Source organism: Lissotriton helveticus, chromosome 1_1 (assembly GCF_964261635.1).
Source record: "Lissotriton helveticus chromosome 1_1, aLisHel1.1, whole genome shotgun sequence".
Classification (NCBI taxonomy): domain Eukaryota; kingdom Metazoa; phylum Chordata; class Amphibia; order Caudata; family Salamandridae; genus Lissotriton; species Lissotriton helveticus.
In genome coordinates, this window is record NC_136057.1 from 93,275,160 (window position 1) to 93,297,800 (window position 22,641).

At 47.2% G+C, this 22,641-nt stretch overlaps 1 protein-coding gene across 1 annotated transcript in view; it reads left to right on the top strand.

Moving 5' to 3' along the window:
- Positions 1–22,641, top strand: part of LOC144758940 (uncharacterized) — a 111,228-nt gene that overhangs the window by 13,566 nt on the left and 75,021 nt on the right. Inside the window, exons 2-3 of the mRNA XM_078646458.1 lie at positions 20,457–20,485; positions 20,567–22,095. Coding sequence (XP_078502584.1) covers positions 20,457–20,485; positions 20,567–22,095 — 1,558 coding nt within the window. The remainder of the gene's footprint in view (positions 1–20,456; positions 20,486–20,566; positions 22,096–22,641) is intronic.

Here is a 22,641-nt window from a genome sequence, read left to right on the forward strand (position 1 = left end):
GCTGTGAATGGCCTGGACGAAGCCTAATCTTTCACTACAAAATGTATGGAAAAGTGATTTGTGTGTGCGAGACAGTGTGTATGTGCTTGTTTTTAATTGTTCCTCTTGGGTGGATACATTATATATGAGCGTGTAAGCGACTGATCCGTCTGATTACTTATTTCCAGTGTGTAGGTCTTTGTGCCTGGAGATCAATTGTGTTTCACGTGTGTGTGTGTGCACGACAGAGCACAATGCATGTGTAATTGTGCAGCATTGAAGAAGTGGTTAAGAGATCTGGTTTATTACATTAATACATTTATAAATAAGGTGTGAGGCTGTACAAGTGAGAGTTGGAGTTTTTTGTCACATCTGTGAGTACACAATTGAATGAACTTTTTAAAGAGCAATTTATTTTGTGTGCGTGTTTGTTGCAAACATTTTGCGTGTGTGTTGCAAGCATTTTGCCAAAGACAAGCCTGCCTGCTGCCAGGCACACCTGGCTGCATTCGCTAGGACCAGGAATCACGTAGTATACTCAATATTTCTCATCTTCAGCATAAGATCTATTGTCTTTCCAGGTTCACAGATTTTAGTATCTCGACTTATCTCGATTTTAGAAGCAAATGGCGTGTATGCGAGCCACACATATCGAATAATCTGGTACTCAACAGCCCTCACTCTGGACCAACAAACAATAAAACTCTTCTACATCCTCAGATTGAGGAGTCGTTGAAAGCAGCTTTACTAAACCCATTCTCCCTAGGCAAAGATAAGGTAGAAATACTCAAATTATTAGAATCTCCTAAGCCGGATATCCTGTTCTTAACTGAAACCTGGTTGTCAGAGGAATCTACTCCAGATCTCCAGAAGCCATACCCAAAGATAACCAAAAGAGAACAAGCTCAGAGGAAGAAGTGAGATAGCAGCAATTATTCACCAGTGGATCCACACATCTCTTTTACAAATTACTCATACTGAAGGGGTAGATCTGCTTCCCTTTCTCAAGTTTGGAATTGATGACTACAACTTGGACGCTAAAGATAATGAATTTGATGAGTTAATGGTGTTGTTGAGTTTACACCAGCACATTACATGCTCCGCTCACAAAAAACGAAATCCCTTAGATCTGATATGGGCTTACAATTTGAATCGACCCAATATAATCATCCCTTCTTGCATATGGTCCAATCAGTATTTGATCAGCTTTTGTATTCTGGTAGATTTTTCTAACTTGATCCACAAGCAGGAAATTAAAACCATATGCAAATGGCGAAAAATAAATACAGACCAGTGTGATCAACACTTTCAAACACCTCCCCCCTCTTACATTCAATTGAAGGCATTCTATTCTCACTCTGTGGCTCAGACATGCTAGTGACCCACACCCCTGCAAATCCAACAGCGTGTTATAAACCGCACCAGACCAGTGCCCTGGTACAAGCCAGAGTTAAAGGAGGCAAAACCTACATTGCATCGACACTGGCAGGAAAAAGATGATAAAGAGAGAGCAAAACCAAATTTAAAATTGAGCTTGAGGAATATAAAGGCACACCCGTTCCATGCAAAGTCCTTTTAATAGGCAAATAATTAAAAACTTGTTTTACATCCTGATTGATTTGTCGCCCTCAGCTGAAATAAAAACTTCCCTGACTCCTATCGAGCCATTCTGTGACAATTTAAATACTTAACAAAAAAAGTCTTCGAAGATAGTATAAACAAATACAGCAGCAGTAATTCTGAAGTTAAGTCTGAAAGAACTCAACCACCTTATCCTTGTTTGAAGAAATAAACAATCACCCTGAATTTGTGATCAAGGTTAAATCCGGGACACCAACTGACCCTTGCCCTCCAGCAGGCATGGACTCTCTGACCTCAGCAATCAATCAATCAGCATTTATAAAGCGTACCCCAATAATATCTGGGCGCTGAGGGTGCTGCCTCTCCGTCGAAAAGCCAGGTCTTGAGCAATCCCCTGCAGAGCGTTTTCATCAATTCAGCAGCTCAAGCTGTTGCTCCAAGCACATTTCAAAATGCTGTAGAGCTCACTGTGAGAAGTTGGCCTGGCATATTCTGTCCACTATTCCAGTGGGCACCATGCACCAGTCCAAACGACCCTTATTGATGGTAGGTTTAAAGACAACCTTTATAGAAAGCTATCCTAGTGGTAGCTGTGGAGAGAAGCCTTCAGGCTATTATTATTATTATTAAAAGGGATTTGGTACCGCGCACATACACCAATTGGTTTCTTGGCGCTCGAGACCAGGTGGGAGAAGAACATTCAGGGTCAGGGCAGCTAACCGTGGGCCAGACGGAACAGGTGGGTTTTCAAAGAATTGCGAAAACAAGGATAGTCGGTGGACAGACGTATAACAAGAGGGAGGGAGTTCCAGGTAGCGGGAGCAAGAAAAGAGAAACAAGCACCCCCATGTTTCTTGCGGTTGAACCTGGGAGTGATCAGAAGATTGTGGGACGAAGATCTGAGGTGACGGGAAGGAACATAGGCGTGCAAACAAGAGGAGATAAAGGCAGGGGCAGGCTAAGTCTTGAAGGAATGTAAAGCAGCTTGTTTTACCAGTCTATAATCTCATGAATGATCAAATGAAAGGAGAACCACACCAGGTATATAAAAAAAATATATGTATTTATTATAAACACACCCCTCTAGTATCCTTATGAAGCTAGAGGCAAAAGTACAATACAATAACTTAAATAGCACACAGTAAATTAGCACAGTATACGTTTTGCCCTAGTGGCCTCATAAACCATATACTAAGAAAGTAGTATAAGTACCGCTGTGATCATAGAGACAAGGCCTAGGGCTGTAGAACAGCTGGGGCAAACAGGAACCACCGAAGGTAGGGACGCAGGAGACCCACGGGGTACGTGTGCAGTGTCTAAACACAACCGCGAATCACCATTGACTTCTATGGAGAAAGATAATGTTAGAATTTTAAAGAATAAGGACACTTAGGAGTGGACTACGGTAAAACCCCTTCAGTACTGGACACTTCAAGAGTCAAGACCCACGGGCGCACCGAAGTACTCGTGTTACCTCACCCAGGGAAGCCGAGTTCATAGTTGTCTTTTCGTGTCGGGTTTCGTTGTCGTTTCCTGGGGAGAGCTGCAAAGAAGTGCTGCAAGCGACCAGAAGAAGAGTGTCCGGATAGATCCAAAAGTGGATCGCAGATCTGAAGAACCTGAAAGCAGAGGGGACAGAGTCTGGGTCACTAGCCAGTGACCAGGAAGGCGACAAGAAGATGTGAGAAAAATATAAACAATTGATAATACATGCAGGGAGGGGGGAAGTAGAAAGCACAAGCCCAAAATTGAAAAAACAAACTTGCATTTATTGCTAAGTATACATATTCATGTTAAAAACATCTAATACAAAAACATAAAAGCCAGGTAATCATGTAAATAATCAATTGTAATCGATTCTTGTATTTATAGCACGATTACATGGACAGTGTTAAAACAGTGGCGAACAATATAAGTCATCGACGCGCGTTTCGGCGTTATCACGGGAACGCCTTCTTCAGGAGCCACAATACATTCAAGTTCGTTAAAAAAGACGAAGTTATGCGTCTGGGTACAAAGGAGGCCAAATGTCAGTCTCCAGTATGAATATTATCAAAAATAATCAGTAGCGTGAACCACAGTGCGCCGCACTCAGAATAACTGCTAGCGTCCAGCACCAATGTTTTCCGTACGAATATGGATTATGATAACGTAAATAAGAGGGAGCCACGCTCTGGATATCTGCTCTTGTTCACCTTTTCTAGTTTCAGTACAAATATGTTAGGCGATGCACAATGACATCAACCTGCGGGGGCCAAGGTCCGGATACCTGTTGGCGTCCCGTAGCTGTTGGAAGTGTATCTTTGGTGCGATTATATTGAAGGGTGAACAATAGCATCAACCTGCGGGTGCCGCGTTTAGACTATCTGCAGGCGTCCCACAGCCGTTGGAAGAATATCCTCGGTACGATTACGATGGAAACCGAACCGTGACATCAACCTGAGGGAGCCACGTCTAGGATATTCGATAGCGTCCCGCAGCCGTTGGAAATAATGGTGACCAGTGTCTAAACACAACCGCAAATCACCATTGACTTCTATGGAGAAAGTTAATGTTAGAATTTTAAAGAATAAGGACACTTAGGAGTGGACTACGGTAAAACCCCTTCAGTACTGGACACTTCAAGAGTCAAGACCCACGGGCGCACCGAAGTACTCGTGTTACCTCACCCAGGGAAGCCGAGTTCATAGTTGTCTTTTCGTGTCGGGTTTCGTTGTCGTTTCCTGGGGAGAGCTGCAAAGAAGTGCTGCAAGCGACCAGAAGAAGAGTGTCCGGATAGATCCAAAAGTGACCATTATTTCCAACGGCTGCGGGACGCTATCGAATATCCTAGACGTGGCTCCCTCAGGTTGATGTCACGGTTCGGTTTCCATCGTAATCGTACCGAGGATATTCTTCCAACGGCTGTGGGACGCCTGCAGATAGTCTAAACGCGGCACCCGCAGGTTGATGCTATTGTTCGCCCTTCAATATAATCGCACCGAAGATACACTTCCAACGGCTACGGGACGCCAACAGGTATCCGGACCTTGGCCCCCGCAGGTTGATGTCATTGTGCATCGCCTAACATATTCGTACTGAAACTAGAAAAGGTGAACAAGAGCAGATATCCAGAGCGTGGCTCCCTCTTATTTACGTTATCATAATCCATATTCGTACGGAAAACATTGGTGCTGGACGCTAGCAGTTATTCTGAGTGCGGCGCACTGTGGTTCACGCTACTGATTATTTTTGATAATATTCATACTGGAGACTGACATTTGGCCTCCTTTGTACCCAGACGCTTAACTTCGTCTTTTTTAACGAACTTGAATGTATTGTGGCTCCTGAAGAAGGCGTTCCCGTGATAACGCCGAAACGCGCGTCGATGACTTATATTGTTCGCCACTGTTTTAACACTGTCCATGTAATCGTGCTATAAATACAAGAATCGATTACAATTGATTATTTACATGATTACCTGGCTTTTATGTTTTTGTATTAGATGTTTTTAACATGAATATGTATACTTAGCAATAAATGCAAGTTTGTTTTTTCAATTTTGGGCTTGTGCTTTCTACTTCCCTCCTCCCTGCATGTATTATCAATTGTTTATATTTTTCTCACACTGTTAATTCCCTGTATTACAAATTCAGTTTCTAACAGGGGCCCTTGTTGTTCACATTAAGGCGACAAGAAGATGCCAGCCGATGTCGGGTGATTTCATTTGATGTAGGTGAAGCTTGACTCTTCATCCACGAGGACCATGAGGCGTCGACGACAACCAAGGGCTGGATTTGAGCTGTCCCAAATCGGATGTCGAGTGCTGCAGCGTCGGTATCCGGATTGGACCCAACAAGCCTTGGCAACAGCAACCCATGCAAGATGACAAGATTGGCTTCGGAGCGGACCAGCAAGGTCTGAGGGACTCACCCTTCGGACGGGAGTCAAGGCACGTCTGGAGCAACCAGGGAAGCCCAAGAAACAAAGTAGATTTCTTTGTGGGGTCTCACCAGTCGACCGACCAGGGATCGCGAAGGGGCCTCGAGCAGGAATGCAAGAAGCTGGCCCACGGAACACTCGTGGAGTGTATGCCTCCAAGCTTCAGTGCAAAAGGTGCTCAGGGCTTGGCTACAAGTAGTCCAATGCACAAGTTCGGGAAAGCTCGGGAAGTCGATGCTCTAGCAAATGTGCTGGATGTCCAGGAGTTCCGGTCTCTCGTGATGGCTACAGGTCTCAGCTTTCCTGGGGACTCGTGTCGGCCTCGGTGATGTCTGGTAGTCCGTGTCCTGTGTCGCAGATTCTTCTGGGTCCAGCGGGAGCCTTGAAAATGCAGGCCGGCAAGATGCTTCTTTGGTGCCTGTTTGAACACCCCACACCCAACAAATCCAGTGGAACTATCAGCCCAACCCATATTGTTCCATTTCATCCCTCTTACAGCAGATCAAATTCGGAAAGAGGTGCTCACCACTAATTCAGGCAGCCCAATGGACCCTTGCCCACCTAAAATAATGCAAATCTGCCCAGAACAGCTGAGCCTGTCTCTAGAAAAACTATTTGCTCAAAACCTAAGAACTAACACCTTTCCAGATAACTGGAAAATTATATCGATTATGCCTCTATTGAAAAAACCAAATCTAGACTGCGAGGATCCAAGCAATTACAGACCAATAGCTAGGATTCCTTTCGCCGCGAAAGTTTTCGAGAAACTTTTAAACAAACAGTTATCCCGTTACCTGATGGACGGTAATTGGCTGGGCCATTCTCAGTTCGGTTTTCGCGAGGGACACGGAACGGAGACTGCTTTACTCACAGCAGTGGAAGAACTTAGGAAGGTGTTGGACAATGGAGCGAAGGCCGCCTTGGTGCTATTCGACCTATAAGCGGCCTTCGACACGGTCAGCCACGAGATTCTCCTAACTGGCTTGAGAGCAGCAAAAGTTCACGACTCAGCATGTACCCTCATCGCTTCCTACATAGATAACAGAACCTTTTCGGTGGAATTAGGAGGAGCTAAATTTAAACCATTTCACTCACCATGTGGGGTCCTGCAGGGGTCCTCGCTGAGCCCTACCCTTTTTAACTTCTATGTGGCCCCTCTTGCAGAAATTATAAGGGACTGTGGCTTCACCCCAATATCCTACGCTGACGATACCCAAATCGTGGTGTCCATCAGCAAGGATGTGAAGGAGACAGCAGAAAAATTCCAACTATGTATGCTACAGGTTAGCCAATGGATGAAAAAGAATTGTCTAAAGTTCAACGGGGACAAGAGTGAAGTGATGATACTAGGGGGCGACAAAAACATCTGGTCCCCCGCATGGTGGCCCAATAATCTGGGCAGCTGTCCAGATTCATCAGAAAAAGTGAAGAATCTGGGCATCACTTTAGACACCAATCTCTCCTTTGACACCCAAGCCAGCAAGCTGGCATCAACATTCTGGTTCATCCTAAAAATGATAAAGAAGATACTGCCCTACCTACCACAGGACTCGCGTAAGACAGTAGTGACAGCTTTAGCCTTGTCAAGACTGAACTACGAGAATGGCTTATATGCTGGAGCCAGGACAAAGATCTCAGCCAAACTACAACGCCTGCAGAACACAGCAGCCAGGCTGGTACTCGGCATACCTAAGTTTCAGCCGATCAGCCATAAACTAAGAACCCTGCATTGGCTGCCAATTGCGAAAAGGGTGAAATTCAAATCATCGTGCCTGGCCTACAAGGCACTCCATGGAACAGGATCGCAATTTTTGAAGTCACATCTAAAACAATACGAACCAACCAGACTTCTTAGATCCAGCCAACTGAAACTCATTATCGAGCCAACGGGGGGGGGGGGGGCACGCAGCAAGAACCTGGAACCAGCTGCCGCTCGCTATAAAAATCAGCCCATCCTTGTAGTCCTTCAGAAAGGAAGTCAAAACCTGGTTGTTCTCTGCATAGCTCTAGTGACCTTTCTTGATAGCCGAGGGTCTGTCATAGCGCCAAGACGCCTTCGGGCAATCGCGCGCTTTATAAATTGACAAATCAAACAGGGTAGTCACTCCTTGACCCCAAGGGAGATTTCTTCAGACTTCCAGTCGAAATGGAACGTCGAAGGTCCAAGATATATGTTGCAGAGTTTCGTCCAGGGTAATCTAAAGTCCTAGGGACGGAATTCCTATACTTATACTAAGTTTAGGAGATGGACTAACTGTAAGGTCCCACCTATGGGAGGACCTGGGGAGAGGGTGGTTACACCCCTTCCCCTTTGTCCAGTTTTGCGCCAGAGCTGGGGCTGAGTGCCCCAGCAACCAGTTTGAACTGGGAAATGCACGAGGACACCTAGTGTGCCCCAGGCACTGTCTGAAAAGCATTCACTGAATTCACCCACCCTGCCCCAATACACTAGAGCCTGTCTGGGGAGGCGCTGGCACCTCCCTGGACAGGAAACCTATTGTCCAGGCCTCCCCTGCAGGAGTTCCGTCCAGCAGCAGGAGGTCAGACTCGTGTCTGTGGCAGCAGCATCCATTTTGTGATGCTGGGGCTCTGTTTAACTTTTACCGGTTAGACCAGTGTGCCCTATCTGGCACTTAGTAGCCTTGATAGTTAGGCTTGCCTTTTGCAGGGCATCCAAAACATTTTTCAGGTGGATCAGGTGATCTTCCCAGATGGTGCTAAAGACAGCAATATCATCTAGATAAGCTGCACTGTAGTCTTCCAAGCCTGTTAAGACTTTGTTCACCAACCTTTGGCAAGTGCATTTTTCAGACCAAAGGGCATTACCACATAATGTCCACTAGGGGTTTAAAATGCTGTTTTTGGCTTTGCATCATCAGCTAGTCTGATCAGCCAGTAGCCAGCTGTTAGATCAAATGTGCTCAGAAATTTGGCAGAGGCCAACATATCATCTGCTCTGGTTATTGGATGGGCATCAGTCCTAGTGACCACATTGAGACCCCTGTAGTTTACACAAAACCTCATCTCTCTCTTCCCACCCTGGTGTGAAGTTTGGGTACCAGGACTACTGGACTGGCCAAAGGGCTATCTGCGGGTTCAATTACTCCCAGATCCAACATTTTCTGGACCTCTGTCCTGATACAGTCCCTCACAACAATAATTATGTCCTAGTGCTCAAGGCAGGAACAATATTGTCAAGAAATCTGTGGCATCACAAGTTGCACCAAAATTACAACATACCTCCCCTCTTGCAATGAATTTGGGGTAGGGGATGCCTCAGTCTGCTGCCACTATTAAAATAGCCCAACTCTGATAGACTTAACAAACATTTACAAAGCCCACATTCACCTAGTGTAACATAGAAAAAAGGTGAGAAAGCGAGATGGCACCTCACGGGCGCAACACCAATGGGACCCCTGGCTGGTACTCACCAGGATGGCCCTGTTATCATCATTGGTACCATCAAGCTATAACGGAAACATGTCCTAAACCCAAAGGAAAGATCGTGCATGATGCAGTGAACAAAAAATATATGTGACTCAACGTACAACATTTAACACATAACACATAACGCTCAATCAGCCCTGGTTCCAGGACTGATTGAGCGCCGGACTTCTCCTCACTACCGTAACAAGAACGGAGGGAGACTTAACAAAGCTTACCATTGGGAGCTGTGATCCTGTTCAAATTCCTCTCGGCTGGTATGAGAGGCTAGGATTATTGAAGGTGCGCAAAGCCCAGTGTCCTTTGCAGTGGCATTGAAAGGTATATGCCCTGAGGAAATTGCCTGATACAAACCAAGGCAATGAAACATGTCGGCTGTGAGTAGGTTGTGAATCGATTGGTAGTATTCATAACCTCCTTTTTTACCTCTATATATGTTTTGTATGCAACAAATAGGAACACAATTAAAGGAACTAGTCCTAGTTGAAGAATAGAATATGTGTTATGTGTTAAATGTTGTACGTTGAGTCACATATATTTTTTGTTCACTGCATCACGCACGATCTTTTCTTTGGGTTTAGGACACGTTTCCGTTATAGCTTGATGGTACCAATGATGATAACAGGGCCATCCTGGTGAGTACCAGCCAGGGGTCCCATTGGTGTTGCGCCCGTGAGGTGCCATCTCGCTTTCTCACCTTTTTTCTATGTTAAACTAGGTGAATGTGGGCTTTGTAAATGTTTGTTAAGTCTATCAGAGTTGGGCTATTTTAATAGTGGCAGCAGACTGAGGCATCCCCTACCCCAAATTCATTGCAAGAGGGGAGGTATGTTGTAATTTTGGTGCAACTTGTGATGCCGCAGATTTCTTGACAATATTGTTCCTGCCTTGAGCACTAGGACATCATTATTGTTGTGACTTAATGAGTGGAGGGCGTCCTAGTTCTTGTGTTTCCCTCTGTGCTCCTTCTTTTAGTCCTGATACAGTCCCTGACATGATCAAGTTGCCTGTAAATAGTATTTTTTAACAGGCAGACTGTCCCCAGTGTCCACTTCATGGGTGCACCAGGTAGTCTGAGTTGGAGTCAGTGAAAACATATGTCTAAACTGATTTAGAACTTGTCTGCAATCAGTTTGCTGCTGGTCAGTGGGGCTGCCTGCCAAGGCTACTCCATCAACTAATCCATCATCAGGGTTCTGAGAGAGCAGGTCTGGGAGAGGGTCACACTCTTCCTCCTGTCCTTCATCAGTAACCATGAGCAAGCCCATGTCTGCCCTGTCAAAATATGGTTTCAATCTGTTGACATGAAGCACCCTGTGGGGGCTCCTGGGAGTTCCAAGATCGACCAAATAGGTAGCAGATCCACCTCTCCTACACTCATGTTACTGAAAAACCAGGGTGAAGTCCCGGATATAACCAAGAATTTTAGGCCAATACCTCTGCTCCTTTAACCTGCAAAAACTATTGATCAGAGAATTGTTTCCAAGAGGTTCCAGGCTTTATAACTACTCCAGCTCTCAGATAATTCTTATCAATGGAATGTCCGCCTCACCACTCAAGGTTCAAAATATGATGCAATTTGATAATTACTTGATGAGGGTGAATCAGCTAAAACCGTATGTGGACAAAACTGCGATTGTAATTCGAAAGAATAAGGCCAACGTTTGGAACCAACTTTACTCGCCAACAAAAATGAGATTGTTAACAGAGCCTAAACCCACAGCTAAAAGCAAGAACCAGCAGGCTGGAGCAGTAGGAACTAAATGCAGATTTATGCTGAAACTACTTAAGAGAATAACCCCACTCCTCCCACTTAAGGCAAGAAAATCAATAGCGGCGGCCGTAGTCCTATCTAGATCGCATTATACCAACCGAGTATATCTAAGTTTACCCAATAACACCATTCATAGACTACATGTAATTCACACCGACACAGCTTGTTTACTACATCATCTTCTGAGGGGGACACACGCCACACCTATATTAAAATAACACATCCACTATCAGACCCTCTGTCTCAGCCATAAAGGGTCAAAAGGTCTAGCCCCTCACCTCATTGTAAACCAGGTGGAAATGCATGCACCGTTGTTAGATTTGGGGGTCTCTAATTGGCACAGGTAGGTACTTGTGACAAATGGGGACCCTCGCCTCTAGTCAGGATAAGGGGGATTACACTCCTACAATAACCCCTGCTCACCCCCTTGGTAGCTTGACACGAGCAGACAGGCTTTATTTCAGAAGCGTTGTGACCACATACAGTAACCCAGTGACAACACTACAAATGGACACCACCCAGGTTTTATATAAAAAATAAGTATACTTTATATATAGTTACCACAAGACCATAAACAACAAAAATACACAATACTGTTACTTTAAGATGGTAGATTAAGCTTGTCAGCATGACAGTACCAGACTGCACGCAGGCTCTGCAATGGCAGACCTTAGACACATTTTACATGGCTGCTTATTCTGTGGGTGGCACAACCAGTACTGCAGGCCCACCAGCAGCATTTGGATTACACGCCCTGGGCACACTCCGTGCACTGTCCTAGGGTCTGACAAGTAAACCAAACATCCAATCATGGAATCACTAATCAATACATCAATTTACAACAGGGAGCACTCGCACTGTGGCACTGGACAGCAGTGGCACAGTGCCCAAAGCATCTAAAACCAGCAAAAAACATGAGGCAACAGCAAAAATGGAAGGGAGACCCACACCAATGGTGCCAGGTCTAACACGTGTCCCCTCCAACTGAAAAGTGGGGAGAACTACCCTAACTCCTGGGAGTTCTCTTCACTAAGGGGGAAAAATCTGGACAGACCATCAGAAAGGGCGTTGGCGTGTTCTGTACCAGGGCGGTGTTCCACCGTAAAGTCCATACCCTGGTGGGAAATGGACCGCCTCAACAGCTTTGGATTCTCACCCCTCATCTGCATCACCCATCTGAGGGGCCTGCGGTTTGTCTGAACCCAAAAGTGAGTCCCAAACAGGTAGGGCCTTAGCTTCTTCAGAGCCCAGACCACAGCAAATGCCTAACGATCAATAGCACTCCAACTCTGTTCCTGTGAAAGTAACCTTCTACTGATAAAGGCTTCAGGTTAATCTAGACCCTCCTGATTCATCTGTGACAAAACATCACCCACACCATGCTCTGAAGCGTCTGTCTGAACGATAAACTCTCTTGAGAAGTTGGGTGCCAGGAGCACGGGTGCCGTGCACATGGCAGCTTTCAGGGCCTTAAAAGCTTTCTGACAGGTGTCAGTCCAGATCACCTTCTTGGGTTGCTTCTTGGAAGTCAGCTCTGTCAAGGGTGCAACAATGTTGCCATACCCCTTAACAAACCTCCTGTAGTACCCTGTGAGACATAAGAAAGCTCTCACCTCTGTCTGGGTTTTGGGGGGTTCCCAAGCCAGGATGGTTTCAATCTTGGGTTGTAGGGGCGCCACCTGGCCGCTCCCTACTTGGTGTCCCAAGTACACCACAGAACCCTGCCCGATCGGGCACTTACCCGCCTTGATCGTGAGGCCTGCCTCCCAACTGGCACTGAACACTGCGATGTCATCCAGGTAGGCGGCACTGAACTCATCCAGTCCAACCAATACCTGGTTGACCAACCTCTGAAAGGTGGCAGGGGTATTCTTCATCCCAAAAGGCATAACACAGAACTGGAAATGCCCATCTGGTGTGGAGAATGCTGACCTCTCCTTTGCCCCTTCAGTCAAGGCAATCTGCCAGTACCCAGACGTCAAATTAAATGTGCTGAGGTACCGTGCAGCCCTTAGCCGTTCATTAATCTCATCAGCTCTGGGGATGGGGTGCCGTCAGTCTTTGTGACGGAATTGAGCCCTCTGTAGTTCACACAGAACCGGAGTTCGGGTGTGGCACCCGGCGCCGCAGCCTTCGGGACCAAGACCACTGGGCTGGCCCAAGGACTGCTGGAGGACTCAATCACCCCTAGGGCAAGCATCTTTGAAACCTCCTCTTTGATGCAAGCCCTAATCCTGTCAGTTACCCTGTAAGGCTTGTGCTTCACAGGTAAGCTGTCTCATGTATCCACATCATGGACACACCAATGTGTGATACTACGAACCAGGGAGAACAGATCAGAAAACTGTCCCAGCAACTGGCGGCAGTCATTCTGTTGCTCATGGGTCAGGGTGGAAGAGAGGTTAACACCATTCACTGACCCATCGTGCTCTGTGGCAGACAGGAGGTCAGAAAGAGGCTCCGTCTCCTCCATTCCAGCATCTGTTGCCAATAGCATGCCCACTTCAGACCTCTCTAAGTGGGGCTTAAGGCGGTTGACATGTAGAACCCTCAAGGGGTTCCTAGGAGACCGCAAGTCCACCAAGTAGGTAACTAAACTCTTGTGCTCCACAACCTCAAATAATCTGGTCCACTTATCTTGGAGCGCGCAGGGCTCCACTAGGGCCATGACCCACACTTTCTGGCCAGGTTGAAGCTCTACCAGAGTGCATTCTGGTCATACCAGCGATTCATCTCCTCTTGGCTGGCTTCCAGATTCGCCTCAGCGAGTTGCCTGAAACTCCTAGTCTGGTTCCTGACGGCCAGTATGTAGCTATATACATCCTGGGGAGGTTTCCTGGGAGATTGCTCCCAGCCTTCTTTAACTAAACTCAGAGGTCCTCTGACCGGGTGTCCATAGAGAAGCTCAAAGGGACTGAACCCTAGAGATTTCTGTGGCACCTCCCGGTATGCAAACACCAGGCATGGTAAGAGGACGTCCCACTTACGCCTCATGGGTTCCTCAAGACCCATAAGCCTGCCCTTCAGGGTCTGGTTGAACCTTTCAAGCAACCCATTTCCTTGGGGGTGGTTAGGAGTGGTGAACTTGTAAGTCACACCACACTCCTGCCACAGGGACTTCATATACTTGGAAATTAAGTTGGTGCCCCGTTCAGACACTACCTCGCGAGGGAATCCTACTCATGAGAAAATTCCCATCAGTGCTCGTCCCACCACTGGGGCCGTCACTATCCTCAGAGGTATGGCTTCCGGGTACCGGGTGGTATGGTCCACCAAGACCAGGATTAACCTGTTGCCCATGGCTGTCTTGGGGTCCAGCCCCCACAATGTCAATCCCCACCCTCTCAAAGGGGCTACTGACCACAGGGAATAGCTGGAGAGGAGCCTTGTGCTTCCTCCCACTCTTTCCACTTTCCTGGCAAGTCTGACCGGTCCTGCAATGAGTATCAGAACTCTTGTGCATTTGGGGCCAGTGAAAGTGGGCAACAAGCCTTTCAAAAGTCTTGTCCTGCCCCAAATGTCCTGCTAATGGCACATCATGAGCAGGCCCCAGTAGGAAGGCTCTGAACTTCTGGGGTACCACCAGCACACGGGCTGACCCAGGTTCAGCAAACAAAGGCTCACTATACAGGAGACCATTCTCCCAGTAAATCAAGTGTGACCCTGACTGATCACCTGCTGCCTGGCTTGCAGCCTGTTGCCGCAAGCCCACAAGAGAAGGGCACTCTCTCTGCTCCTTGCAAAATTCTTCCCTGGTGGGGCCTCCTTCTTGCTGCCAATGGGTCAGCTCAGGCAGGTCCCCCAGTTCAGCTACTTGCTCCCCGGTAGGCTCCAGTGCATCCTCCTCAGGTTCTACCTCCTCCTGGGCCGTGTGAACTTCGGGGGCCGGTTTCCCGCACCCCTCGCCACTTCTCTCTAAGGCAGGTTCCTGGGCCTCCCTCGCAGGCTCCAGGTCCTCTTGAGAACCCCTACTGGCTGACATTGACTGGGTAGTCACGCACGCCCAGTCAGGCAGTCCAACCATCTTCAAGTGAGTTGTTTTCTCCACCTTTTCCCAAGGGGAGCTCCCTAAATCGTTCCCCAACAAACAGTCAACAGGCATGGCGGGCCTCACAGCTACCTGAAGAGTACCCAAGACTCCCCCCACTCCAAGGGAACCTGAGCCATTGGACAATGACTCTGTGTTGTCGGCGTTAACAACTCGGCAAAATGCATGAGGGACAATCTGCTCCTGAGACACAGGGTGACACCTGACGGCTGTCACACTGGCTCCTGTGTCTCTAAGAGCCTCCACCTTATGGCCATTGATGGTCACCCACTGCCCATATTTCTTAGTGTTCCTGGGCAGCTGAGCTTCTGAGATCATCTCACAGTCTCCTAAAGAGACAAGGGTCATCTGTGCGGGACCCCACCCACCTTGGACATCAATGATATGATATGATATGATAACAGATACTTATACAGCGCACGTACACCAACGGTTTCTTGGCGCTTTAAGGACAGGCTAGGAGCTTGCACAAGGTATGAACGATTAACTGTAGGCTTGGGAAAAGAGCAAGGTCTTCAGAGCCCTCCTAAATTGGGAATATGAGGGGATTAAACGAAGAGTTGGAGGAAGAGAGTTCCAAAAAAGTGGAGCCTGTAAAGAGAAGCGCAAGCCACCGTGTTTCCTACGTCTAAAGGTACATGTGGACAATAGGTTAGTGCCCGAGGATCGGAGGACACAGGAGGGAGCATAACGGTGGATCAGGGAGGCGATAAAGGCGGGGCCTTGCAAAAAAGAGGGCCTTGTGGATCAAGCAACCGAGTTTGAAGAAGCTACGCTGGGCCACGGGGAGCCAGTGGAGGCTCCTAAGAACGGGTGTGGTGTGACTAGACCTGGGCTGGCCAAAGACAAGTCTGGCGGCCTGATTCTGAATAAGTTGAAGTTGACGCATTTGGTAGACAGGTATTCCAACATAAAGTGAATTAGCATAGTCAATCCGAGATATAACCAATCCCAGAATGACTTGAACAAGGGCGTCTTGAGAGAGAAATCTACTGATTTTCCTAATGCCACGTAAGTGGAAGATGCAAACTGATACCACTGATTTAATTTGGGCCCTCATGGAGAGATCACAGCTAATAGTGACAGCTAATGGTGTTCCAGGGGTTACCAGGGGGCCCTGTCAAGACCAGATCAATCTCCTTCCCCAAGGCTACACTAGCCATCTGCCGGGGCGAAGCACCAGTGGAGGCTTGTTTACCAAACATGCGGCACCTAGCATCATTCGCATTATGACCCAGGTCACCACACTTGTAACACTTCAGGGGCCCCTGGGGAACAGGACTACCTGTTGTGGCTCCTTGCTTCTTGCCTTGGTTCCCTTGGGGACTACTTTGGGGTCCTTTGTGGAACTCCTTTTGTTTACCCTTGTCCCCCCTACTCTTCTGCTGGGGACCCCGCCCACCTTTTGCTGAGTCTCCCATGTGACCCTTGTGGACCCGGGTGGTCACCCAGCGGTCCGCCTCCTCAGCAAGCTTCCTAGGGTTAGTCAGCTTGCTATCTATCAGATGCTGGCGCAGCTCTGGAAAACAAGTATCAGACAAGTGCTCCCATGCAATCAAATCAAAGAGACCATGAAAATCATTAACCTTGCTGCCTTTTATCCAAACATCCAATGCTCTGCAAAAGAAAGTGACATATTTAACCCAAGTACTGTTTTCTAACTTTTTGCATTTCCTGAACCTCTTCCTATAAAGCTCAGGTGTCAAACCATATCTAGACATTAATGCATCTTTCATTTGGCTATATGAATTGTGGACTTCAGATGGCCAGTCTAACAATGTGTCTCGTCCCTCACTAAGGAACCTTCCCCACATCCCCGCTCCCCAATCTCTCTCAGGGACCCGGTGGGAAGACATGGCTACCTCATAGGCTCTGAACCACTGACCAATATCATAATTTTTGTAAAACACCTTCACCACATCCTTGGGAATATACACTCTACTTTCTGTATGTACTGACGGTACACTGCCACCAGAGGGAGTAACTTCTAAACTTTTGGTTTTAAACTCCAACTCCCTCAAAACTTTTTCATGCTCAAACTGCATATTCTTTTCCTCAATATCTAATCTTCTAATTTCTAATTTCAGTTGCCTATTCACCTTGAACTTGGTCATCTCTATTTCATGCCTTCTTGATTCCTCTCTGTCCTCCAACTCCTCTGGTGACAAACTTTTGCCAGAACCAACGATACATGCAGGGGAAGGTACTCTCCTTCCTCCTGAGCCCACTGGCCCTTCCTGTTGCACAATTGCATGGTCATCCTCCTCAATCTCAGGAGTTTTCCTTGCTTCTACCCAGGCCCTCAGGGCCTTGTAGAACTCTTCCTTCACTCTGAACCCAGAGATGGAAACATTGAACTTTCTGCAAAAGTACTTCAGCTGCTTTACTTTGTAGCTCTCTAGCTTCTCTTCTTCCCATTCACAATCAATAGAGGCAATGGATTCTGTATCTCCCATGACAACTGAATCAGGCATCTTTCAAAAATAGAACAAAAAATCCAAAAAGGAATCTACCAAAAAGTATGTGGTATCATTATGGTCTGCACTCACTAAGTAGTGTTCATCAGTCACTGTACATGAGTCACAAAAGCAAATCCAGAATCCTTCCGCTGACCAACAATGTTAGATTTGGGGGTCTCTAGTTGGCACAGGTAGGTACTTGTGACAAATAAGGACCCTCGCCTCTAGTCAGGATAAGGGGGATTACACTCCTAAAATAACCCATGCTCACTCCCTTGGTAGCTTGGCACGAGCAGACAGGCTTTATTTCAGAGGCGTTGTGTGTTAAGCATTTGCGACCACATACAGTAACCCAGTGACAACACTACAAATAAACACCGCCCAGGTTTTATATAAAAAATAAGTATACTTTATAAAGAGTTACCACAAGACCATAAACGACAAAAATACACAAAACTGTTACTTTAAGATGGTAGATTAAGCTTAGTTCAGTTCAGTTCTTAGATGCGAAACTTTGCCTCAATGTACCTTAGGTTGTGTTGCGCTTCCACGACAAGCAATGTCGCAGCAAGGGAAATGCGGCAAAGTTCAGGTGCAAAGAAATAAAAACGTGAAGATCTTCCAGATGCGGCACGCTTCTCGGGGATGCACGAAGTTCTCGGTTCGATGCGTGGACTGCAGCGGCGACACCCTTATTCCGTGATTCGACGGCAGCCCATCCAGCTGCGACACTCTTCTCCCACGATGCGTGAAGTTTCCGCACGATGCGACAACTAAAGCAGCGACATCCAAGATGCGACGGCAGCAGCTCCGACGGCGGCGAGCTTCTCGGGGATGCAAGTTGCTCTTCTTCGATGGGGTGCAGTTTGACAGTTCCAGCGGGGACACCCTCCTTCCGAGTTGCGACGGCAGGCACAGCGACATGCTCCGACCTCGTTGCGAGATTCTTCTCCTGATGCGGTGCAGTGTGACAACTACAGCGGTGACACAATCCTTCTGAGTTGCGGTGGCAGCAGCAGTGACAGCGACACGCTTCCTCTTCGTTGCGGCATGTTTCTCTCCGATGCGGTGCAGAGCGACAGTTCCAGCGGCGATACCCTCCTTCGGAGTTGCGACGGCAGGCCCAGTAACAGCGACATGCTTCTGCTCGTTGAGTCGCGCTTCCAGCTCCTTGCGACACGCTGTTCCTCAGAAGGCCCAAAACAGCAGCAGGCACTTCCAAAAGAACTCTGTGGAGCTGGGGGTTGAAGTCCGTCGTCCCTGAGACTTCAGCAGGAGGCAAGCTCTTTTCCAAGCCCTTGGAGATCCTTCACAAGTTGAAAGCAAAGTACACAGAGTTCCTTTCTCCTTCCTTTGGCAGTAAGGCAACCACTGCAGGCCAATCCCCCAAGCAGCAGTTCAGCTTGGGAATAGTCTCTCCTCAGTTTCTTCAGGTTCCTCTCGTCAGTAAAGGATTCTTCTTGTAATCCAAAAGTGATCTAATTTCATGGGATCAGGGTCCCAATAATTATACCCCAAAATCCTTTGGTCTCTGAGGGAATAGGGGCCTTTGCCCAGTCCAAACCAATTCTGAAGCACTCTGACTTCTCCTTTCCTTTCACAGTGCAGGGCAGGCACATCAGACGCCCCACAGGAGGTGGGGCCAGCATTGTGGAAGGCAAGTACAGTCCTGGAGCACTTTGTTTACAGGACTCCTTCTCTTCTTTCAGTGTGCAGGGCAGAGACATCAGCCGCTCCCCAGGAGGTGGAGCCAGCATTGTAGAAGGCATGCACAGCCCTATTCAAGGTTCAGGTGCAACTCCTCCCTCCAGATCTCTCTATTCACCACTGGGTGACTCAGCCTGTCTCTTGGAATCCCCCAGCCCTGTCACTCACAAAACCAGACAAAGGAATACACAACCTAGCAGAGGCAGGTTTGAATGGTTAGACAAGCAAATACCTACTTTCTCAAAGTGGTATTTGCAAACACAGAATATTAAAATAAACTTGACTAAAAGATGTATTGTATTATTCTGAGTTCAGGCGTACTAAACTCGAATTTCTACCATGTTCTCTGAGTCTGTTAGGATTATAAACGTGTAATAATCTAACAGCCCATTCTGGCCTATAGAGAACAGGTAACCTTGCAATAGTGAAACACGAAAATGGCGGTAATTCACTAGTAGGACATGCCACACACATCAGGGCTTGCCCGACCTTATTCTTACAATGCACCCTGCCTTGGGGCCTACCATAGGGGTGACTGATATGAAGAAAAGGGAAGGTTAGTGACTGGCAAGTGGGTGCACTTGCCCAGTCAGCATGACAGTACCAGACTGCATGCAGGCTCTGCAATGGCAGACCTTAGACATATTTTACATGGCTGCTTCTGTGGGTTGCACAACCAGTGCTCCAGGCCCACCAGCAGCATTTGGATTACACACCCTGGGCACACTCCGTGCACTGTACTAGGGTCTGACAAGTAAACCAAACATCCAATCATGGAATCACTAATCAATACATCAATTTACAACAGGGAGCGCTTGCACTGTGGCATTGGACAGCAGTGGCACAGTGCCCAAAGCATCTAACACCAGCAAAAATACATGAGGCAACAGCAAAAATGGAAGGGAGACCCACGCCATTGGTGCCAGGTAAAACACCCTTACAAAAGCAGAGATCTCCTCACTTGAATTTTCTTTCTATTCTGAATTTATAGAAGATCAGATCAGGTGGACGCAGCTTTGTGGAACAAGCTCCTTCCATCCAGAGCTCTCTACCGGCTAAATCCATTTTGAATCCAACTTCAAGTGTTTTCCCAGAAATCTGACAACCCACAAGCCTATTCATACTAGATTCTTCCGGGTCTGATTTGTTTTCTCCTCTTTTATGTATTTCTGATTCAGTTCCAAGAAACCTCAGATTGAACATGCTCTTTATATATGCAATGACATAAGAAGCATTTTGTAGATCCTGTGGAGGTTTGGTATGTTGGCGTGTGCCTCTGTCACTGAACCGAATATTGCAAAAGAGAGCTGTACATTGCAAGTGAGAACGATAGCGCAGTCTTGTCTGCTACAGTATTATAAACCTTCGATTGCTGCAAGGCAGTTATAATATTCTCTTTTTTTGGTAGCACAGTGTACAATTTGAGCAGACCAAGGAACAGACATAATGTTGGAAACACATTTCAAATCCGTGCGTTTCATAATATATGATCTATGTTGCGTTTATTGTGAAATTTAATGATTCCATTTTTTTCTGATTTTAGAATGAGCAACAGTCTCTGATCACACTGGGGTTGGTGAGACAGGAAGGAGTATTTTGACAGAGTTGTCCTGTGATAACATGTTGTCTTTCCTCTTTTCCTCTCCTCTGCAGACACTTGAGACTTGAACATCAATTTACCGGAATGGGGAGAAGACGGGCTCCAGAAAAGAAAGCGAAAGCGCAGTGTTCACGTGAATCCGTAAGAGCCACAGTCCCATCTTTTCCTGTCCTTGACGTCTCAGCTTTGAGATCCCGAAATGATGCCCAGAGGGACCAGGACAAGGAACTGCTGTCAGAGAACCTGCCGCACATTATCCTTTTATCCATGTTGGAAGAGTTGGAAGCCAAACTGGAGAACTTGATGAATACTGTGGAGGACGTACCTTCCAGAGTCGCTGGGCTGATTAAGAAAATCTGGATAGAAAAGGATCTAGGTTTCCTAGATAATGGTGCAGTGTCTTTGGAGGTGGTCTGTCCGGCGAGCATTCGAGATTGTGCTGTTAGCCAGTCTCCTGCGACACCTCAACCTGGTAGTCCAGGTGAACCGAGCTTGTGTCTTCAGTCGGTGTTCTCTGATGGGCATGCACCAAAGCAGGATTGTACGCTCTCCTCGCCAACTCATGTTCAAGTGCGTCCAGAGGAGCCAAGCATTTGTCTACAGCCACTGTTGCCAGATCTACATGGACCACAGCAGGATCAGAGCATGCAACCAGTGTTTTCAAATGTACACGAGTCACAGCAGGACCTGTGCTTTCAACCTGATTTTACAGAGGTACACGAGTCGAAGCGAGACCAGTGCTTTCAACCAGGGTTTCCAGATGTACACGAGTCGCAGCAAGACCAGTGCATGCAACCTGGGTTTCCAGATGGAAATGGACTACAGCTGGATTGTACTCTATCTAGGTGCCCTCATACAGATCCTCCAGGCAGATCACTGGGGACAAATCGGTGTCTTCAGTACGAATTTGTTGATGGGCAGACACCACAGCAAGACCAAAGCGTACAGTCAGCCTTCCCAGAAAAGAGAGAACCAGATGAGCCCCTGAAGCAAGAACCATCCCCATTGTCTGCTAATAGCTGGGACCAAAAACAGAAACTCTGCCCACACCCGCTATTTCCAGAAGGACACGAACAACAGCAAAACCACTGTATACAACCCGCGCTACCAGATGGGAAAAGACCTGATGATCACTTGGAAGAAGAATTGATGTGTTTTGATTTCCAAGATCCCCAGGAGAACCGCAGACTACAACCAGTGTCACCTGATGGGATGTCATCAGACGAACACTTAGAGTCCTGGCTGTTTTCTTTCGGTGGTGTGGGGTCACAACAAACCCAGTGCCTCCAGCAACACCTATGCTTGAAGCAGGAACTTCCTCATGCGCAGGATCCAAACGTGAACTACGAGCTTGAACCAATGCGCCCTGAAGCACAGGAACCAGAGCAGAAAGACAAGCTAGAACAGACCTGTGCAGATGCACCGGGTTCAGATCAAAAGTACAAGCTAGAACCTCCCTGTCCTGAGGAGCGTCAGTCTGTGCTTCCATCATTCCTAGGACTGGATACAAATACTGCAGATGAAGACTCAATGGAGATAGGAAATACAAAATCCCATTTATTCCTTTTCGAAGCTACCCCAGGTATGTGTTTCACTATAAATGGACTCTCGGAGTGCAAATAACACATGTAACCTCTTCAAAATGCGTATTTTAGTAAGTCTCCGAGGGGATAATTTTGGCTTGGATGGAACCCACTGAGCGATACTTACCCCCCGAGTATGAGTACACAGGGTGCAGATGTGTCCCGCACTCTTCTCTGTTTCCACACAGGACTGCATCCTTCCTGTGCAGAAACAGGCCTGGTTATGGGACTCTGCATGAAACAAATAGGCCAGTAGCTCTTGTCCGTCCCTATTCCAGGCTGAGGAACTGGAAATAACGCTATTCATGGGGGGAATTACTGGCCAGAATCACATGTAATAGTCGGATGCAGGTAACGCAGTGGTCATTGAGAATAGCCGACATGCGCAGTCTAGAGAGGGAACTGTTTCTTGTTGCACAGTTACATTGGGTAAGACGCAGTCGTCTCCAGTTCCTGATATAAAAATCCTAGTCTGTATTCAACCTCAACAGCAGGGCTGACCAGTGATGTTCTGGTCACTGCAGGGTTCTCCAAGAGCGCACACC